At 42.8% G+C, this 21,217-nt stretch overlaps 1 protein-coding gene across 1 annotated transcript in view; it reads right to left on the bottom strand.

The window, feature by feature from the left end:
- Nucleotides 1–381: 381 nt before the first annotated feature.
- SETBP1 (SET binding protein 1) overlaps nucleotides 382–21,217 on the bottom strand; it is a 261,441-nt gene continuing 240,605 nt past the window's right edge. Inside the window, exons 6-7 of the mRNA XM_050912893.1 lie at nucleotides 6,725–6,892; nucleotides 382–1,126 (exon numbers count right to left, since the gene is read on the bottom strand). Coding sequence (XP_050768850.1) covers nucleotides 570–1,126; nucleotides 6,725–6,892 — 725 coding nt within the window. The 3' untranslated portion in view covers nucleotides 382–569. The remainder of the gene's footprint in view (nucleotides 1,127–6,724; nucleotides 6,893–21,217) is intronic.

The following is a 21,217-nucleotide window of genomic DNA, read 5'->3' as shown; positions in this document are numbered from 1 at the left end:
AAACTGGAAAAAAAAAAAAAATTCAAACAGATTATAACCAAGATCACAGTTGAGAAAATTACACTATTTTTTTGTTGGGTTTTTTTTTGTTTCTTTTTTTTCTTTTTTACAGTGATTTCTACTATGGTATTGTTACTCTTAGTTTCACCTGGCCCGCCAAACAGAATCGGAGTTAAGCATGCAGCCCTAGTGACAACGTTCAGCTCTCTGAGAGGACGACCTCCCGCCTCCGGGTACGGTGTGAGAACAGCAATGCTGAGATGCTGATTAGTTTTGGAAACTCTGCAAAGTAGATGCTCTCCCCAACTTTGACACCCACCCCCCTGCCCCCCTTACCCTCCACCTTTCCCGCACCCTTTCCCCCTCTTTCCTGGGGGGAGCTGGGGCCAAAGTGATGAAGAGAAAGATGCAAACCCCGGCTGGCACAGCTCTCCACGACGGATTCCGGCCGCCGAAGGGACGAGTGAGTCTGGTGCTGCCGCAGGGGCGAAGCGGACCACGTGCCTCCAGTCCCTCAGTCCCGGCGTGCCCCGTTACCAGCACCCAACATCCAACAAGGTGCGCCGGCCTTAGGGAAGGCCTTCGCTTTCATTCCCTCTGCCTTTCCGGTGCCGCTTCACTTTCACGTCCTCCTCTTCCTCCTGTGGGGACTTGCTTTTCCTTTTCCCAACCCGGGGTGTCCGGGGCGGAGGGAGAGGGGGCGGAGGGGGGGGAGGAGGGAGAGGAGGCGGTGGGGGTGGTGTCTCTCTCGCCATGTGTATGACAGCCTCGATGGTGGCCATGATTGTATCTTGAGTGGCTGCTTGCTCCAATATCAAAGGGTTGAGTGTCGGTCTCTGACCTCTTTTGCTGGGAAGGTCAATGCATTTTTCCAGAACGGGCATTTGGTCTCTGGAGTCTTCGTCAAAGGAAAGGGGTTGCTTCCGAGGACGCCCCCTCCTCTTCTTGACGAAGTTATTGCCTGTCTTTGATTGTCTCTGCAGCCGCTTGGCTTTCAGGATCTTGTTCACATGATCCAGGTTCTTCTTTGTGGACAGGATCTTGGTGTAGTTGCACATCTTGCGCACCTCACACTGGATTGCTTCAATTTCACGGCGCTTGAACCTTTTTTTCAGTGGTGGGCTGGCTGTTGGGAGACAAGGAGAGAAACAGGGGTAGGTCAAACCACAGTGAATGGAAACGCTCCTTTGCCTGCTTTCAGTGTCATGAAGACTAGATACTTTTAAGCCCAGTAGGCTGAATATGACTACTGAAGAAGCGATGGCTGTGAGAAAGGACTCTGCATAGAAAAGCAACTAAAAAGAAGTTAAAGGATTATTTATTACAGTCCCAGAAGAATTGCTGTTACTTCCTTTTTTGCTGTCCTAGATGAAAATACAACTTTGACTATTAAGCAGTCTTCAGAGGTTTCTCTCTGTCTCTCCCCTCTTCTAAAGCAACAAAGCTTTTCTGCAGCAACGTTTTACCATGGGTTTGCTTCATTCTCATTTCTAAACCTCTAGTGGGAGGGAAGGAAGGGCTGCTTAGCATAGCTGTCATATTGGCCCATCGTAACTATTAAACTTTCTCTACCCCAAACATACACTCCTGATGTCTTCACCCCAGCCTTTAATTCTTGCCATGGATGCCAGTTAGTAGGAAAAGTGTTTGTTACTGAAACTAGTGGGCACAGACAAGCTGTGTGGGTCACTTCACCTGTGGCAAATTCATTACCCCTGCCTGAGTTTCTTTACTATCATCTCTACAGATACTAGCTGAAACTACTCAGTCATATAATTGACTTTAATGGCCCCCGAAGTAAACTTACTCCTGGTTCAGATCAGTTACTTTAGATCTGAATGGAGTCCAAAGTAGTTAAGTCTCTTGCCAAGGTCACGTTGTGAGTCATTGTCAGAGCTGGAAAGAGTACCCAGCATTTCTTGGCTCCTGGTCCTTTGCTTAGGACATGAGACCTTGCTAGTTTTTCTTAAATTATCTCATTGTCCTTTACTGAACGTGGCATCTGTTCAGAGTTCAGGATTTGCACACAGATTAAAAGTAACTACCCCTTTGTGAGAGAAACAGAATGTATTCATTCTGCTATTGCAATAACTGGTGCTCCCTTTCACTCCTAACATATCCGTTCTGCGCTGCTGGAAAAGAAATGATGGAGTTCAGAATTTCTTTTCGGTAAAGAATAAAACATCCCACTAAATTAACCTCAGCCCACATCTACTTGCAAACTTAATTTACACCTGACTGTCAAGCAGTCATTTGGTTTCGAAATCCTTGAAGTTTCCAGAGCAGCCAAGATTTTAAGAAAGGTTCATTTGGGGGTTATCACTCCCTTCATGGCTAACAGGCTAATCTTCTAGCGGTAGTTTAAATAAAGTTGCTATTGTAGCTTTTTCTGTAGATAACCAGGAGCCATCAAGTGGTAGAATCTCCTCTTGTTCGCTATGGGCTATGACAGATTCAGCATACAAACCTCACTCACTGGTCTCCCCTCTTGGAGAACATAAATTATTGGCTCTTATACCACCATGTTGCTTGGATTCAGCAAAGAGCTTGCATAAACAAACCCAAGTTACAATGCAAGAAGTAGGAGTGAGTCATAAACAAAACACAGACATATGCTCTCTTATAAATAAAGACCTGGATGGCCAACTTCCCAAAGTCTGGTTTTCATTAATTACAAAACAAAATACATTTTCCATATGTAACCCACTCCCCACACCAAAAAGAAAAATAAAACCCACTTGTAGTTTGTGATTCACAGAGGACAGAAGAAAAGAGGAATGCAGTCATTTTGGTACCAAAGAAAAAGAGAAAGGAAATGAAATATCCAAGTTGCTCAGGAGAAGCTAATTAGTTGCACAAAATTCCTCTCAAGTAGGTCACCCCTAAAAAGTGTGGATGCAAGAGCCCTAAGGGCAAGCGGCAGCGAGCTATTTCTCAGTCATCTTGATCAAAAAAAGGTTAAATCCCTGTCACACAAAATGATTACTCTCACCTGGCCTCACTGGTGATTGACATATATAGTCCCAGTATTTCCAGCCCTAAGCATTCAACTCCTTTGAGTCCCTCCCAGATCCTGAGAGTAGCTTCAGGTCAGAAGATGTAGGAAAGCAAACATTTGGCACAGTCTTCATGTTTGCTGTCCACCTTCTGCCTTTCGTTGCTATTGTCAGGGCACATTTTCAAGACTTTTTTTGAGAATTCCCATATTCAAGATGCGATTTATTTTTTCCAGAAACTAAAGCTGAAATTTTTCAGTGGATGATGGAAATCTTGAAGATGGGAAATTTAGCAGAAATACAGGACAAATTGCAAGGTTCATGGTGAAATCAGGAGATTTGGCATTACTCTCAAATTTCATTGGAAAGAAAGTAAGCCAAAGGACAGGAAACAAATTTGAAACAAAGCATTAGCCAAGTATCTGCAAAGATTTTATGTCTTTACTGAGATTTATCTGCAGTCAGTTGTTTCTGCAGCTTAGTATTACCACCCCATCACAGTTAATGGAGATCTGGTCTGTATAGCCAGTAGAGGATGACCTCCGTTTCTAAAATGGGAACTCAATGCAATTTAAAGTGACCATGGACATCCTTCTGACACCCTGATACTGGATAAGGAAGGTGCAGGTCTCCTGTCCATCCTACCAAATCCAGTGGATGTCTTAGGTACCCAAGCGGTCCAGGTCACCCAGGCTGAGTGTCCTGAGTGGAGCCTGATGGCGAGTAAACAGTGCCTGAGTGGAGCAAAGGTAGGCATCTGCTTTCTGCCAAATTGTCTAGTTCTCCAAAATTAACGGGTATGCAGACAGTTATGGGTAGATGTCTACACTTACATGTAAATCTATAAGCTGAACGCCACTCTCAGTGTCTTCCTTCACTTTGTTTAGATACTTTTTTCCCCCTCCTAAAACTTTGCAAGCTGACAGTCCGATTCCTTTTGGACTGAAACTCATTTTCTCATTTAGAAAAAAAAATTCTGTGCTGTTCTATGCTGGCTTACTGCACTAATTTTTCTTTTGTAAATGCTTTGGGGTGTTTACGACTTTCTCAGGAAGCTTGTTAGAAGCTACTAATAATGCTTTTGCTTTTCTTCCTAGCAAGCCTCTGAACTTGTAAGCTCTAGAAAGTATTTGAGTTGTGTTACATAGTCTGCCAATAGTCAGAATGCATGTACTGAATAAGTAATATTCTTTCAAGTCAGGCTTTTTAAAGGAGATATTAGGAAACCCAATATTATTTTGACTATTAAGAGCCAGGGACATCTGATTCTACATTTGTTGTAGGGAGACTATGCGGAAAAGAGTCTGATGGGTCTGCAGGGGGAAGATTTGATGAGGTGTGCATATGACAAAATATCAGGGAGATCTGCCAAAATAAACCACTATTGAAGTGAGAGCCATTAGGTGTTATCAACTCATCTGGAAGCTCTTGGTGAGCAATCTTTGATATAAAATATTTTCCTATATTGCCATGTGATATACTGCTCTGCTGAAAAGCAAAGCTAAGTACTGATCTTTTCCATTTTATCCAGACAGACCCTGCCCAACTCTGGACCCAAGTTGCTCTGCATTGTTTTTAGGCTTTGTTGTTCTCTTCCTGCACATGCTTTGCTGTTTGCACATGGAAATCTTGCTTTGGGAGGAAGACTTTTGTCTTGCTCTATTTGGTGGAATTCATCTAGAAAGGGTTGAAGAGGAGGTGGGGAATAGTAACACTATGTCGGCATGCTAGCATATGAAAAAGGGAATATGCTCTTACAGAGATGATACAACATGGTGACAACCTCCAGGTGCTGGGGATGCATGAGGGGACACTTTTTTGCCTGGGCGCAGTTATCTCCCTACACTTCCCCCAGGTTGCATGGCCACACGCTGCCTCCATGAAGGCCTGAAGCTATTTGGCAAAATTCAGCCGAAAGTGAAGAGAAACTAGAAATACTTGACGCAGCACAGGTGCTTGTACATTCCTTCATCCTTTTCCCCCTCTCCAAACAACCTCACCTAGCTGCCCCAAACAAGCAAGAACCAATGTTAGTCTGAAAACACAGCTTTACACATTTAAAATAAGGCCCACGGAGGCCTGGTGTTTCTCCCCTCCCCGGGGTACACAGATGCAGTGAGGTTCCATCTCACAGACAAAGACAAATTGAAAAGGCTGCAGGCCATGCTGGGAAGTCATGCAGGATTGATATGACGCTGGAAATAGCTTCTGAAGCAAAGAGGGAAATCTCTACCAAAAATATACATTTCCAAGGGTAGCTTAGAGCAGGCTGGAGGACCCACTCCAGCACAGTGGTGTTGAACAAGGAGGTGAGCCCAGGTAGATCAGACCCCTTGGAAGTTCTCCATCGGTCCCCTAACTTTATTCTGGATGGCTTTGTTATGTCTGCAGCACTAAAATCCTTCTTACTGCCTGTCATTCTCCATCCCTTCAGAGTTGCCCGAGGCCACTTGCAAGAACATGGCACAGAGAAGACTGTTTGCTCAACAGCTGGGCTCAGTTTGTCGACTTGGTTTGAATGGAGGAATTTTCAAAGAGCTCCCTATTAATTACAGGAAACCCATAGCACTGTCCTGTTTTCCCATTAACACAGTTTCTTGCAGTTTTCAACTAAATTATTTCAACATCTGGGCTACAGATAAACCAACAATTTAATTAGACTTCTGAAAATGGAAAGAATGAACTATGCAGTCAAGCATACACTTTCATCTTGAAACTGATCATAAAATATTTGTGTGCTTTCATTCTCTGCTGCATTAAAAATCTGTCCTTAGTTTATATATAGGAAAGTATTAAAGACTAAACAGAGAATCCTGATTTTTTAATATAAAAATTTATCCTTATAGAGGCTACTTTACAGCATGGATCCCTTGTTTTCACTATTTATTCAGGAAATGAGAGGAAAATCAAAAGGAGTGCACTGAAACAACACTTTCAATTGAATAATTAAATATGTAATCATTCCGTAACTCAGTGATACAAATCCATTTTTTGTGAATGTGGAATCAAAGGTTTGACAAGACTAATGGCTGCATGTAGGGTAATGTACTGTGGGTTCCCCATTTACTGGAAATTAAGACACAATGCAAGATTAACTTCTCTACCTATGCCCAAGAAAAGTCATGATGATGCCTGAATGACTTGGCTCAATTTCTGACTGTATAAAGCTATCACCTTTCTGATCTGATTCAAAATAGAAGCACAAAACATAAGTTGATTGAAAACCATGCTATTCTGTCTTATTTATTCAGATATATTTTAAATCACTGTTCATTGCCCCAGACAATTTCACATTTGCAAGACAGAATATTATGCTAAAATCACTGAAGTATGCAGAAAGAAATCTCAGCTGCTCCTTAGCTATTCACTGTCTATTCGGCATGTTCATGCTACAGAGATGGGAACATTCAAATAAATGAACAACGGGGCTGAGAAAGGAACCCTAGAGTCTTGCTTCGAAGTCCCCTGCTAGACCATACGTGCTGGTGCTACTTGTGTCCTCATTATTGCACAAGTGGCGGTATGTGAATAAAATAAATTTGATATGCCAAGATATGATCATGATAAGAAAGTGTTAGAAAAATTACAGCCTGATTATCACATTAGATATGCACATTTGCAGCTACTTCTCCAATCAGGAATAGCAGTACAAGCACATATTGTTCAGTGCAGTGCCAGAAGGAAGAGAATGGGGAAGAAATAAAGGGGATGGAGGGAAACAACTTTACCTGCTTCAGATGTTGCTGATGATGAAGGTAGGAGAGATAATACTGGAGTCGGCATTGCAACACTGTCAACAGCTGCTGGTTTCCTTCTGGTCATCATGTTACAGGCAGAACTTTCCATTTTACCATGAAGTGAAGTCTGGTCTGCTTTTAAGTGGGGACCTGCAATTCCTGGGAAAGGAAAAAAAAATTCGGATGAACGTTGATAAAGGAACATGTCTGGGGAATATCAAGAGTAGCCAGTTGCTGTCCTTGCCACCCCAATACATTTCCATATTTCCCTGTGTATGTGCCTGCAATATGGTCTTGATACTAGCAAGGATCATCATTGTTATTTGTTTTTGATAATTTTGCTTAAGGATGTACCATCACTGATCTCTATAAACAATGGTAAACCAACATAATAATTCCACATTACTACTTTTTCTTCTCCAAGCAAACACACACCCTGATACATGATAAAGACAGACATGCTTCATATCTCTGTTTAGTGGGATTGTCTATTTGTCATTCCCTGGGTAGTTTATTCTCCACACATACTTACATACTTCTCTTCTATAATGACCTGACTCAGTGGGTGTTTCATCTGAGTAAGGAGCAGGCATCAGGAACAGCCTCAATATGTAATTCCCTGTCTAAAGCATATTACCCTTATATTTATTTTTTAGGAATTCCCTTCCTAATGAAAATTTACCTTACAACTCATCTAAGAGATGGGAGTTTAAAAAAAACCCAACACTTTGTCATACATTTTTCTACCTAGGGATTACAATGCAGAATAAACGAGTAGTAGAAATATACCAAAGAGGTCAAATATTCCAGAAAAATAAAAGTTATGCACTCAGAGCTGGTAGATTCCTCCCTTAACAATGTTTCTCAAACTCTCTTATGATTTGAACACATTTTATTTGCTTGTAAATGTGTCAAATTTGAACGGCTGGGATTGAAATGTTACATATTAGGTATCTGCCTAATACACCTGAATGCGTATCCACCCATTTATATGTAATATTTGTGTGAGTTCATGTGTGTGTATACATATCGCATATATATCTATGAGTATATGAATTTACTAAGCAGAAAGGCAGCTAAAATGCCTCGGTCACTTTTTACAATAAGACTGGGAGGTTTTTTGCCCATTTTAGAAAACTCCTAACGGTTGCTGCTTTGTAAAAATCCAGTAGCCCTGCTCTCATGAGACCGGAGCAAAAGTCTGTTAGGGTGAGGACTTCGTGTTGTGTCTTTGCCACCTTATGAAAACCTCTCCCAGTCTCTGTGATGCTGGGCTTCAACATACCCAGGACAGCCATTCATTTTTCGAAGGTAATCCTTCATAAATTCTTTCTCTTTTCAAATCTCAACCAGCACATGGGCCTCAGAAAAAATGCATCAGATTTTGGCAATTAAATTACATGAAGATTCTAAATATCACAGGGCAGCTGAGGTTGGAAGTTCCTCTTGAGATCACCTAGTCCACCCCACCCTGCTCAAGCAGGGTCAGCTAGAGCAGGTCATCCTGGACCATGTCTGGTCGATTTTGAATATCTCCAAGGAGGGAGACTCCACAACCTCTCTGGGCAACCTGTTCATCCTCACAGTAAAAACGTGTTGTTCAGACATAACCTCCTGTGTTTCAGTTTGTGCCCACTCCCTCTTGTCCTGTCACTGGGTACCACTGAGAAGAGTCTGGCTCCATCTTCTTTACTCTTCCCCACCAGAGATTTGTACACATGGATAAGACCCCCCTGAGCCTTCTCTTCTCCAGGCTGAACAGTCCCAGCTCTCTCAGCCTTTTCTCATAACAGAGATGCTCCAGACCCTTAATCATCTTTGTGGCCTTTTGTTGGACTCTCTCCCATATGTCCATATCTCTATTGTACGGAAGAGCCCAGAACTGGACACAGTATTCCAGGTGTGGCCTCACCAGTGCTAAATAAAGGGGAAGGATCCCCTCCCTTGATGTGCTGGCAACGCTTCTCCTAATGCAGCCTAGGAAGCTGTTGGCCTTTTTTGCTGCAAGTGCACATTGCTGGATCATAATCACCTTGTTGTCCACCAGGACCCCGAGGGCCTTTTCTACCAAGTTGCTTTCCAGCTGGTCAGCCCCCAACAGGTACTGGTACATGGGGTTATTCCTCCCCAGGTGCAGGACTTTGTACTTGCCCTTGTTGAACTTCATGAGGTTCCTGTCAGCCCATTTCTCCAGCCTGTCGAGGTCCCTCTGGATGACAGCATGACCCTCTGGCATATCAACCACTCCTCCCAGTTTTGTACCTTCTCCAGATTTGTTGAGGGTGTGCTCTACTCCATCACCCTGGTTATTAATTAACATGTTAAATATTTTTGGCCCCTGGATAAAACCCTGGGGTGCGCCACTAATGACAGGCTTCTGGCTGGACTTTGTGCCACTGATCGTAACCCTTTGAGCCCAGCAGTTCAGCCGGTTTTCTGTCCATCATAGCATACTTTTATCTAGTCTGTATTTCATCAGTTAGTCTATGAGGAAGTTATAGAATACAGTGCTGAAAGTCTTACTAAAGTCAAGATAAGCAACATCAGATTGGTCAGGCATGATTTCCCCTTCATAAATCTATGCTAACTACTCCCGATTACTTTCTTCTCCTTCATATCTTTGGAAATGCTTTCCAGGATTATTTGCTCCATCACCTCCCCAGGGATTGAGATGAGGCTGACCAGCCTATTGCTCCCTGGGTCTTTCTTCTTGCCCTTATTGGACTGACATTTGCTCTCTTCTAGTCCTCAGGATCCTCTCCCGACCACCACAACCTTTCAAAAATAATCGAGATTGGCCTCACAATGACACCAGCCAGCTCCCTGAGCAATTTTGGGTGCATCTTGTCAAGTCCCATGGACTTAAGTATGTCCAGTTTGTTTAACTGTTCCCTAACCAAATCCTCCTCCACCAAGAGTAAGTTTCCTTTCCTCACCAATCTCAGGGGCCTGGGATTCCTGAAGGCCAGTCTTACCAGTAAAGATCAAGGCAAAGAAGGCAATGAGTACCTCAGTCTTTTGCTGGTCTTTTGTCACCAGGGTCCCTGTTTCATTCAGCAGGAGGCCCACATTTTCCCTAGGCTGCTTTTTGCTGCTTATGTACCTGTAGAAACATTTCTTGTTGCCCTTCTGCCCTTGCTAGATTCAACTCCAGAGAGACTTTGGCTTCCTAAGCCCATCGCTGCATGCTTGGACATTGTCTCTATAGTTCTCTGGGTCACCTGTTCCTGCTTCCACCTCTTTTTTGCTTCCTTTTTATGTCTGATATTATTCAGGAGCTCCTTGGTCATTCATGCAAGTCTCCTGCCACCTTTCCTTGATTGAATTTGCCACTCAGATTTGGTTTGGTATGTCTCTGCAATTTCCCTGATCCAAGCCCCAAGCCACCATCAAACCTCCCTGGACAGCAGACCAGGTCAGTAGATGGGGGCCTTTATCCCCTGCAGCAATGAGCCCCCACTGCTACCCCTGGCTGCACCTCGATAGCACCTGGTAGTTCCTCAAAGAGTTCCCACAAGTACCCTGATACCTAGAATCATAGAACCATAGAATCATTTAGGTTAGAAAAGACCTTTAAGATCTTTGAGTCCAACCGTTAACCTAGCACTGCCAAGTCCACCACTAAACCATGTCCCTAAGTGCTACATCTACATGTCTTTTAAATACCTCCAGGGATGGTGACTCCACCACTTCCCTGGGCAGCCTGTTCCAGTGCTTGATAACCCTTTTGGTGAAGGAATTTTTCCTAATATCCGATCTAAACTTCCCCTGGTGCAACTTGAGGCCATTTCCTTTTGTCCTATCACTTGCTACTTGGGAGAAGAGACCGACACCCACCTCGCTACAGCCTCCTTTCAGCTAGTTGTAGAGAGCGAGAAGGTCTCCCCTCAGCCTCCCTTCCTCCAGGCTAAACAACCCCAGTGCCCTCAGCTGCTCCTCGTAAGACTTGTTCTCCAGACCCTTCACCAGCTTTGTTGCTCTTCTTCAGATGCGCTCCAGCACCTCCATGTCCTTCTTGTAGTGAGGGGCCCAAAACTGAACACAGTATTCGAGGTGCGGCCTCACCAGTGCCAAGTACAGGGGGACAACCACTTCCCTAGTCCTGCTGGCCACACTCTTTCTGATAGAAGCCAGGATGCCATTGGCCTTCTTGGCCACCTGGGCACACTGCTGGCTCATATTCAGCTGGCTGTCGACCAACACCCCCAGGTCCTTTTCCGCCAGGCAGCTTTCCAGCTGCTCTTCCCCAAGCCTGTAGCGTTGCATGGGGTTGTTGTGACCCAAGTGCAGGACCTGGCACTGAGTCTTGTTGAACCTCATACAATTGGCCTTGGCCCATTGATCCAGCCTGTCCAGATCCCTCTGGAGAGCCTTCCTACCCTCAAGCAGATCAACACTCCCGCCCAACTTGGTGTCGTCTGCAAACTTACTGAGGGTGCACTCGATCCCCTCATCCAGATCATTGATAAAGATATTAACAGAAATGGCCCCAATACTGAGCCCTGGGGAACACCACTTGTGACCAGCCACCAACTGGATTTAACTCCATTCACCACAACTCTTTGGGCCTGGCCATCCAGCCAATTTTTTACCCAGTGAACAGTAAGCCGTGAGCAGCCAGTTTCTGAAGGAGAATGCTGTGGGAAACGGTGTCAGAGTCTTTACTAAAGTCCAGGATAAACAACATCCACAGCCTTTCCCTCATCCACTAAGCGGGTCACCTTGTCATAGAAGGAGATCAGGTTAGTCAAGCAGGACCTGCCTTTCATAAACCCATGGTGACTGGGCCTGATCATCTGGTTGTCCTGTACGTGCCGTGTGATGGCACTCAAGATGATCTGCTCCATAACCTTCCCCAGCGCCGAGGTCAGGCTGACAGGCCTGTAGTTCCCCGGATCCTCCTTCTGGCCCTTCTTGTAGATGGGCATCACATTTGCTAACCTCCAGTCAACTGGGACTTCCACAGTTTGCCAGGACTGCTGATAAATGATGGAAAGTGGCTTGGTGAGCACTTCTGCCAGCTCCCTCAGTACCCTTGGGTGGATCCCATCCAGCCCCATAGACCTGTGTGTCTAAGTGGTGTAGCAAGTGGCTAACCATTTCCCCTTGGATTATGGGGGCTTCATTTTGCTCCCCATCCCTGTCTTCTAGCTCAGGGGGCTGGGTACCCCGAGAACAACTGGTCTTACTATTAAAGACTGAGGCAAAGAAGACATTAAGTACCTCAGCCTTTTCCTCATTCTTTCCCAGAAGATCAAGAAGATCTCGAAGCAGAGCCAGAAACTGCTGCACAAACTTCTGTGTCTGTTGGCTGCACTCAGCCTCTCCAGATACCAGCCAACATTTCCTTGTATTTGCAGCTTGGAGCTGCTATGAACAGTCCCTACCTTTGTCCCTTGCACATGAAATAAAAAATGTCAGGAGACATATGGGTTGTCTGAGAAACTGTGGAAGAGATCTCCAGCAGACTCAGACACAGAAGAACTGCACTGGTGAGAGGTGTCTGAAACACAGGGCTACAGAATGGGCCAGTCTGGGATAGGAGTCCTGATGAACCTGTGACCTGATATCAGCCTGTAGACTTAATGGAGGAGAATGGGTCTGAGTGCAGAAACAGTCAGGAGCAAGACAGAATTACAAGTCATGGCTTGGTGGAGGAGTCTCTGCCTATTAGACCACACATCCTTCCAGAGCCTCAAATCTAGTATTAAGCATCTCAAATTGTATCCGTTCAACTTCAACCTCGCTCTGCTCAGCTTCTCTGTTGCAAATGAGAACAATAATATACCCCTCATCTCAAGAGCAGCGCTGTGAAAATTATCAACATTCATGAAACATTCATCTATTCATACCAAGGCTTAGACATGTGGAATAAATGAGACATGATGTCACACACTAAATAGCGAGAGGAAAATCTACCTACCAAATAGCTGTTCATTAGGTGAGCGCTGTACATTGAATAAAGAAGTGTCCCATAGAATAACTAGGATATTTGACTAGGTAATTATGCCTATGGGAACACAGCACTATGGAACTGTGCATATGCAAAACTGAGGTTTCACCACTCCATAGTGCTTGAGTTTGAGCCTTAAACATTATTTATTCATGAATGTAGTTTGTTCGCAAGAAATGTGCATATGTGGGTGTATGTATCAATACACATACACATATATGCATGTGCATATGGTACATAATAATGCTAACAACCTCATAAATTCAACATCTGGTTCTAATTAAACTGAAGGGCCTATATAAAGAGCCGTATGAAAACATGCAGCTGTAACCTGTTGACCTCTATTGATAAAAAAAAAAGTCTCTGTGAAGCTGTGCTTCAACATATCAAGGGACAGTCATTCATTTTTTCAAAGGTAATCCCTCACAAACCACTTATCCTCTCAAATCTCTACCTGCACACAGTGTTTGCATTAGGGACCTTGATTTATGGATTCCCACTCCTTGGATGGAGAGGCCGACTTCCTGTTGCCGTGGTTACTTGGATCTTGGTTCAAGGTTAAACTACTCCCAAATCAAAATCAGTGGCAGGCAGGGCATCTAACAGCCAGGTTATTGACTACCCTAGGATGCTTAAAGGTCAAAGACCAAAGTGCTGCTTACTGCCTTTGGGGTGAGTCAATATTTTCAATATTTTTATCCTGTTTCTTCTGAAGAAGTAGTTGCTGCTCAATTACCACCTATCTGGGTTTAGCAAGGTCATACAAATCATTGAAGAAAATCCTTCCCCTACAGAAGAGATACAAATGTAATGAATTACTTCAAAGTCCACATGGCCCAATTGCAGCTCATCGCCGGTGAATCATGGGTTCAGCCATCTGTCTTTTGTTTTAGGCACTTGGTGTCTTCAGCCTATATCACTCACCTCACTGAAATTCTCGTCTAAATTGAGGAACAGGAGTAATTTATGGATCTGGAGCAGCCAATAAGGAAGAACCATCGGGTTTCTTTCACAGATACCAAAATGCAGAGACTCGGAGGCACCATTGGAAACCCACGGAGGTGCAGCGATTTGCTCACAAGACTGATTCATGCTGCAGTAGTGGGAGGTCTATCCCTTGAGTGGATGGACCTGCTGGGGCGGTATCATTACCTTTCGTTGGACTTTTTCTTCTCATTTGGGGTGCTCTGTTCAGAAGGCCTTACGTAAAAGAACCCCCCAGTTCAACCCATCTTTGAATCAGGTGAAGATAAATCATCTGCAACACCATCACAGGGGGCTCAGAGTTTAAAATTCACACACACGCATCCATGATTCCAGTGTATTTTATCCTTTGCCGCAGCTCCAGAGAGAGAACAAGATGATGTATACAGGTGGCCTGATTCAGACCTTATTTATCGCCTGTCTGTTGATCTCTGTGCATTTCCTCCAAATTGGAGCCCGCTTCATCCCATGAAAGACCTATACCTTAACTTCCCTGAGTCCTGCTGATAGCACAGACAGCACTGTGTGCACATGCAAGCGAGCAACAGGCGGCAAAGCAGGGAGGAAATCAATCATTATTTGTTTAATGAGAAAGGGCAAAGGGAAAGGACAGTTTCAAAAGCAAGGGCAGACATGAAGGAGATTATCAAGAACCTAAAAAAATGATGGTGTGATTATAAATAAATAATCATAATGATCATAAGTAAAAGGGTGAATCAGGAGAAGCACTATTCTAGGTCAGGGCAGACTGGCAGAAAGCCTGTGTATGAGGGAACACAACACTGATGTGAAACTGGCCTTTTTCTTAAAAATTTATGGGTCCCCTGATACTTTGGATAAAAAACTGGCATTCCTCATTCACTGGCTAAGCATCTTATGAGCTCTGACTGATAATTAATACATTAATTTTAAAGGCCTAGTCATTATTGTTGTTGTTATTAAGTACTTACGTTGCAAGTAATGTGGTCTAGCTCCATTGTGCTAGGTTCTGTACAAACGGATTAATTAACTATCCTTGCTTTATTGTTAAATCATGCTCACTCTGCTTATTGTATTCATCTGTTTTCTCTCATCTCGCACTTATATGGAAAGGTTCTTGGACAACATCCACCTTTTCTTCTTTAATTTGTGTACAGAATCTAGCACAATGCTCACCCAGGCTGGAACTCTAAGTGCCAGTTCAAAAGAGATAATAAATGTTAATTTGCCATTGGAAAATGGAGAAAATCAGCTGATAAAAACTGATCTCAGTGAAGCTTCTGCTAGGGAAGATTTTTCTTTAGAGAGTTCATTGAGTTCGATTTCATACTCCCCACAGATTTCTGGAAATTCACAGCTGTACTTAAATTGTTTATGCATCTGACCATTGTTATCAGAAAACTCTTACAAACAATTTTTCTCCCAGTGTCTTTGCATAATGTAGCTACGCAATGCAGCTGTACAGGAATGCACCACTAAACATTAAGTTAGTCATAGTATTTGCATTTTGATAACTCCTCCGCTTTGAATAAAGAACCAGAAGAAACCTCGTATCTGTGTGAATCTTTTCTTAAGGCTGATTTTAAATAAATCAGTCAAAAGTTTGGCATTGCATCATATTCCAGAAGGGAGAACTGAATTACTATGTGATAAATGTAGTTAAGGAAAGTAATTATTCTTCTTAAAGTAATATTATTACCTTTCTAACTTATGGAATTCATTTCCCTGGCTTCTATTTGACGTGTATTATCATTTAAAAATAACTGTACTTTCAATGTACGGCACTGCTTTATGGCTTTAGGTCCTTTTATCTTCCTCCCTTTTCCACCACCACATTAGAAACTTCAAATTCCACCTCTTCTATGAGAGATTTTCTATTCTGCAGGATGTGTCCCCCTGAATAAAACCAAGTTCCTGTAGAATAAAAAAAAAAAATTACTCTCGTTGCCAACAGGCAAAAATTTAAGACATGGAGACTGCTTTATTTCATTCCAGCTATTTTCCTACTTCTATTTTTTTTTTTTTTTTAAATCAGGATAGCTTTAGAGAAAGAAAGAGGGAGACGGAGAAAGCCATCATTAGATAGATCTTCTGATCTTTATCTGCAGTAGCACAGTCAGAAGAGCTAATGCTATGATGATAGCTTTGAAATCTCTTAGGAATTGGATAAAGAGAAGCGATAGTGATGAACTCCCAGCTAATAAACACAGAGTGCTTATTTCTGCAGAATGATCAATTTCCAGATGTCCTGAGGCTTGTCTGATACAGTTGATTTACTCATTCTCCCTCACTTCACTAATAAAGCTCAAGTCCAACATCAGATTAGAGAAGAGCCAGATTTCTTAAAGGGGCAGGAGGAGGGCTGGCATCATGGCACGCAAATGCTGGGAGACATACTAATCTCTTCTGCCTCCTCCTATAACCACCAAGCTGTCTTAAACAGCTGCCTTCCTCTGCTGAAATCATACACTTTATCCGCTTTGGGTTAGTACAGTAATACAGACAATTAATTTGTTATCTTGTTAGTGGAAATTTAATGCAATGATCTAAAAGAACTCTTACATATTGTGATAAACTTTAGTGCCTCCAGGGCGCTTCTCTTCCATAGGACTCATTTCACATCCCATCCATTATGTAAATGAGATGTGGAAATAGTTTAGTTCCCCTAATGTATCTGTACACTGATGGATTGCACAAAGTCAGCCCTACTGAAACTAATGAGGTTAAATGCATCTTGCCATTCCTTTCTACTTGGGTGAATCTCTGTGCCTGAGTTCAAGAAACGCGGTGCAAGTCTTCCTCTTTGCTTCTTTATGAAGATAATTGCGTTTCCTGACAGGGAGCACAGTGGCAACTGCTGCATACCTGAAGCCTTGCAAGGCGTTACTTAAGCAAGAGGAGCAGCTGCTGTTGCTATATACAGCTGTGGGGTTGGCTGTAGAGGCTTCAGATCATCTTCCACTTTTGGGAGGCGGGTCCCAGGACTGCGTGGAGCTGCAGGCTGCAGGAATCTGCAGGCTACAACGACACGCAATGTTGGAAAACAACAGAGCTGTTAGCGTTATCGATGAAAGAACTAAACCCAAGGAGGAAAGGGTAAGGAAGCGTTATTTTGCTCATCATAAGGATGAGTCTCAAATCTCCATTGCTCCTCCAGCTAAAAGGATGGTCAGCTGTAATTTGAAATTTCAAAAGGCCAATCTCCCACCTGTTTCAAGCCTATACTTGCAGTGAATTAGAGTTCCTAGGAGGTGGAGTCTTGAGTTTTGCCTTTTCGTTTTGCTTTGGAATTGCTTTTTCCGGTACTGGTACCAGAAGAATCACGGATCCTCCTTCTCATTCCCATCCCTCCTCCTCTGCATATTGCCAGCATGAAATGCTGGGGGCCTGGGTCAGGAGACTGAGGAATAAAGGACGTGCAGCTTCAGTCATGGGAGATGAAGTGATGTGTATCTGGAAGTTCAGTCCCTTGTGTACTCAAAGATGAAAATGGATTTAATGGAGCTGGTGGAAGCAGATCATATTCCAGGGCAGTACAGGACAGTAACTCAAGGGGACTGTAAGTGTGTTCATACGTAGTCTCCTCCAGCCCCACTGCGTGCCCTTCCCAGGCCCCCAGCCCTTCAAACAGAGTGGGACTGGGATTTGAAAATGTCATGGAAGCAAACACCGAATTTTGTCATGCCAGGAAGTGACGAACAAATGACATGAGGATTTCCAGTAGAAGTTGCGTCAAAGTAGAAGAACATGTTAGTTACATGCAGGTGACAGCAATCAATAAATTTAACAAGAGAAAAACTCAAAGGTTCAAAAGACTAATTCAGAGACAAAGGCTCCAGGATCCCAGGCCTTGTGAACATGGATTTAAGCTAAAGGGGCTTGCTAATGGGTTCAGAGTCAAAGGTTTTTCCTGCCCAGAGTCTGAAACTTTTAGTTGAGCAGAAAGTTATAGTTTACAGTTGTTGGAGACTGACAGAATCAAGAGACAGACAGAGACTGATGGTGTTGGAGAAATGAAATTTGCCATGAAATATCTCAGCGAATGAATCATTTAATACACAGTGATGAAGAACTAAATTCTCTCATGGAGAGGGAAGGAGAAAAATTAAAATCTTTGAAAGAAGTGAAACGAAAAAGAACGGTTTGAGGGAGGATGGTTAGGTGGAAGAGCGAGCTAAAAGGCTCTTTTTTAATGCATAATAAGCCATTAGGTACGCTGAGGGGCAGAAATAAAAAGACCTGCAGCTAGGAGCAAGGAACTACCTAGAGATGAGTAGTCACACCGAGATGAGCTGTCATAGTGGATGAGGATATGCTCACTGGGGAGGAAGGAAATGGAAGATAGGATTTCTTTCTCAAGAACACAGCTGAGGAAAGACAGATGGGGAAATTTCAGTCCGTAAGTAATGAGAAAAGTCAAGGGTGGTGTTTTGAGTTGTTGTTTTTCTTAAGAACAGGGATGATCATTTTTAAATGTGGCAGATAGAGCTGATATTCCCTAGGCAAATGGAGTTGGGAGCAGTTCGTATTTATCACAGATTAAATGGGACACTGACAGCTTTGGTAGGAGAGTGCTGGCATGAAGCATGAGCAGAAGAGTCAAGTTGCTAGTGGGGGGAGGACGAATGAGGCACAAGGGCTGGGCTGGTGTAATGATGGAGTCATTTTTCAGGCACATCCAGTGTACAAAAAGTGATGAAATCTAAGAGAAGTTAGCAAAATAATTAGCAAAAATCTTGCTGAACAAGTTCGACTAAGAGACCTCCACTGAGAAAAAACAGCGCAATGTTCCTCCAGAAACGGTAAGGCTTCATTCTCCCTGTGTATGCATTCAGCAAAAGAGAATATCTGTACGATGCACAAATTCAGCTGATTTTTTTTTTCTTTCTAACTGAAATGTTATATTTGCATTACACCAGTTTACGTAGTCCTGTGGTGATGTCTGTGTTAGAAAAGTAAACAGTACCAGGGATGTTGCTCGAACCCAGCTACCCATACTGTTACACAAAAGGAAAACAAGAGAACCAGGTGAGCACTTCCACCATCTAACTTAGTCCAGTAATATCTGAACTGGTCCCCAGAGGGGTCCACACCTTTCTATTCACCACAGCCGCAAGCGAAGGCAGCTAAGGCATGGTGGTAGGCACTTGGGGACGAGTGGGATGAGGATGGGCTGAAAGTCACGGAGCTGATAAAAGCATCCAAGACTGCTGACTTCTAAGTTAGCGTTCTCCCTACTGGGCAGCCTAGTCATTTCATTTTTCTTCTTTATCTGTAATAAGCTATGCCCCAGTTCATACAATGAGAAATACTCTGAGTATGACATGCATTTGAAGTAAAATCTCAGCACTTAATAGAAGTCCCCACATACCCTGCAATCTAGGAGACTATAACAGAGGAGTTTTTATTTTTAGAAGGTTTCGTGCTGGCTTTGTTTTAATATCTGAGTCCATTCATCCCACTTTAATGCTGATTTATCACTAAATTGAGTGCTTGCTTTATCAGCACCAGAGATGAAAAATAATGCACACTGGGAGTGCATATATAGTTCTTCTCCTCTCTCATTTTCTGTATTTCAGATCAATAGATATGGGGTATTTTTTTACCTTTCATTCTGAAAACCACAGTAATTGAGTGCAATATGAAAACTGAAATCTATTTAAACAGATGCATAGGTAAGATCATAAGTGTTATTGCCAATTAACCTCAGCAACAAAGAAGTTTAATAGTTAGCTAGCATCATGGTATATAGGACTTTAATTGTTGCCCTATTCTAATGGCATTCTGCAAACAACTAAAATATTTGAAAATGATCAAATAGAGTACAATTATTTTAGCAGCTTAGGGTTACTGTGAATGGGGAAAGAACAAACAGACAGATCTAGAATTCAGGATTTTTCCTGAAGTTCATCCTTTCCCTTGTACCCTATTAAAAACCTCAGTGATACGCCATTTCTCTGATACGAACTTTAGTGTAAAATCTTTGGATTTTACATATTTTTCAAAGGAAAATTCTGAAGGAAATATTTTATTGAGTGTGGTTTTCATTAAAATTCTTGCTGGAGACTGCTTCCTATAACAGTGTAAGAAGGATGGCAGAGAGACCACATGTAATAAGGTCAGAGACTCCCTCTGTGGAGTACAGACACAAGAAGGGATCTGACTGATGAAGAAGAGGTTAAAGAGGTGAAGAGTGCAAAGTGGAATGAAGTAGGGAAATAGATGGAAATAGGAGACAAAGAATAGATTGGAAAGAAGCTGGAGGATGGAAATCGCTTATTACAGACATGTGTGAAAAGCAGATTGACAAGAACCAGAATAAAGAACATAGTGGGAAAACCCTAAATGCTCTTAACTGCTGACATTTGGAGTTACGCTATCAACTTGAATGCTGCACATCTATGCCTGAGCCACTCTAAATTTCCAGAGTGCTTTTCTGCACAGCTTTGGTGCAAGCCTGTCTTCAGTTTTCACATTTACTAGAGCCAAAACAGGATATTTTAAGTTCTTCAACCAATGAACTTCTCTCCCCATCGCCTTATATGCTTATTTTATAGCACCAGGCAGACAAAATACAGAAAGGTGTATCAGGGTAGGAATATGTTCACTTTAAGCATCCACTCTGAGAGAGCACCATGATGGAGTAAAGAGGATACAAGCACAGCTTTTCTTTAATTATGATTGCTTTCCTTGGGTGGCAGAATTTTATTATCCAAAAGGAAAGATTTAACAGTGGCTGAATCTGCTGAAATTCTGACCCTGACTGACATTTTGATCAGGCCATCAAACTATGGAAAAAACAATGAACTTGAGTAAACTGCCACACACAGGCTCTCCAACCTTTATGCTTGAAATTAAGTTGTTACTTTATTTGCTCAGCACTCCATGTCCCAGTACAGATTTACCTAAGGATAGGTCCCAGTTTCAGACAATTGTTTGCAAAAGCTGGCCTTGGAAGTTTTGCAGAAAAAACTAGAATTCTGGGAGAAAGAAGTCTAAAGGGATTTTATTTAGCAGTTTGGGCATGAAAAGGCACTCAGGCCTTGTTTTCTCCTACTGGGACAACTGCCCAGTAAAACAGCTCAATCAAATTCAATATTTTGAATTTTACCTTCGAAAAAAAATCTATGGATTTGCACTTACACCCTCCTGAGGGTGTTTTTGGTTTTTTTTTAATAACTAAGGGAATAGGGGGTTCATCTCATCTAACTTTAGGTGGCCGCAACCTGGGTGTCTACATGAGAGCTATGTGTGTAAGCTGCCATGACAGGCAACAGAGGTCAAATTAATACAGTCAGAAGAGTGAAGTGGGTTGTTTCATCTGAAAAAGTGGATCTACTTTAGTCCAGGTTTAATTACTTTCCAGGCTCCATTGGCTAAACTTTCACTGACTATAATGAAAGCTGAGAAACCCAACTCACATAGCGATCTTATGCTGTAGACACCCAGATTTGGGTGAGAGGATCCATCCTCCCCCCAAAGCTCTTTGGCCAAATCACAATCTCGCCAGTTTAAATTCCTCCTACTCAAATGGAGAGGCTCATATGTGGATGGTACATCCCTGGGCC

The sequence above is a fragment of the Gymnogyps californianus genome, chromosome Z (assembly GCF_018139145.2).
Source record: "Gymnogyps californianus isolate 813 chromosome Z, ASM1813914v2, whole genome shotgun sequence".
NCBI lineage: Eukaryota > Metazoa > Chordata > Aves > Accipitriformes > Cathartidae > Gymnogyps > Gymnogyps californianus.
The sequence above is the reverse complement of the archived record's forward strand: the minus strand, read 5'-3'. Positions and strand labels throughout refer to the sequence as shown.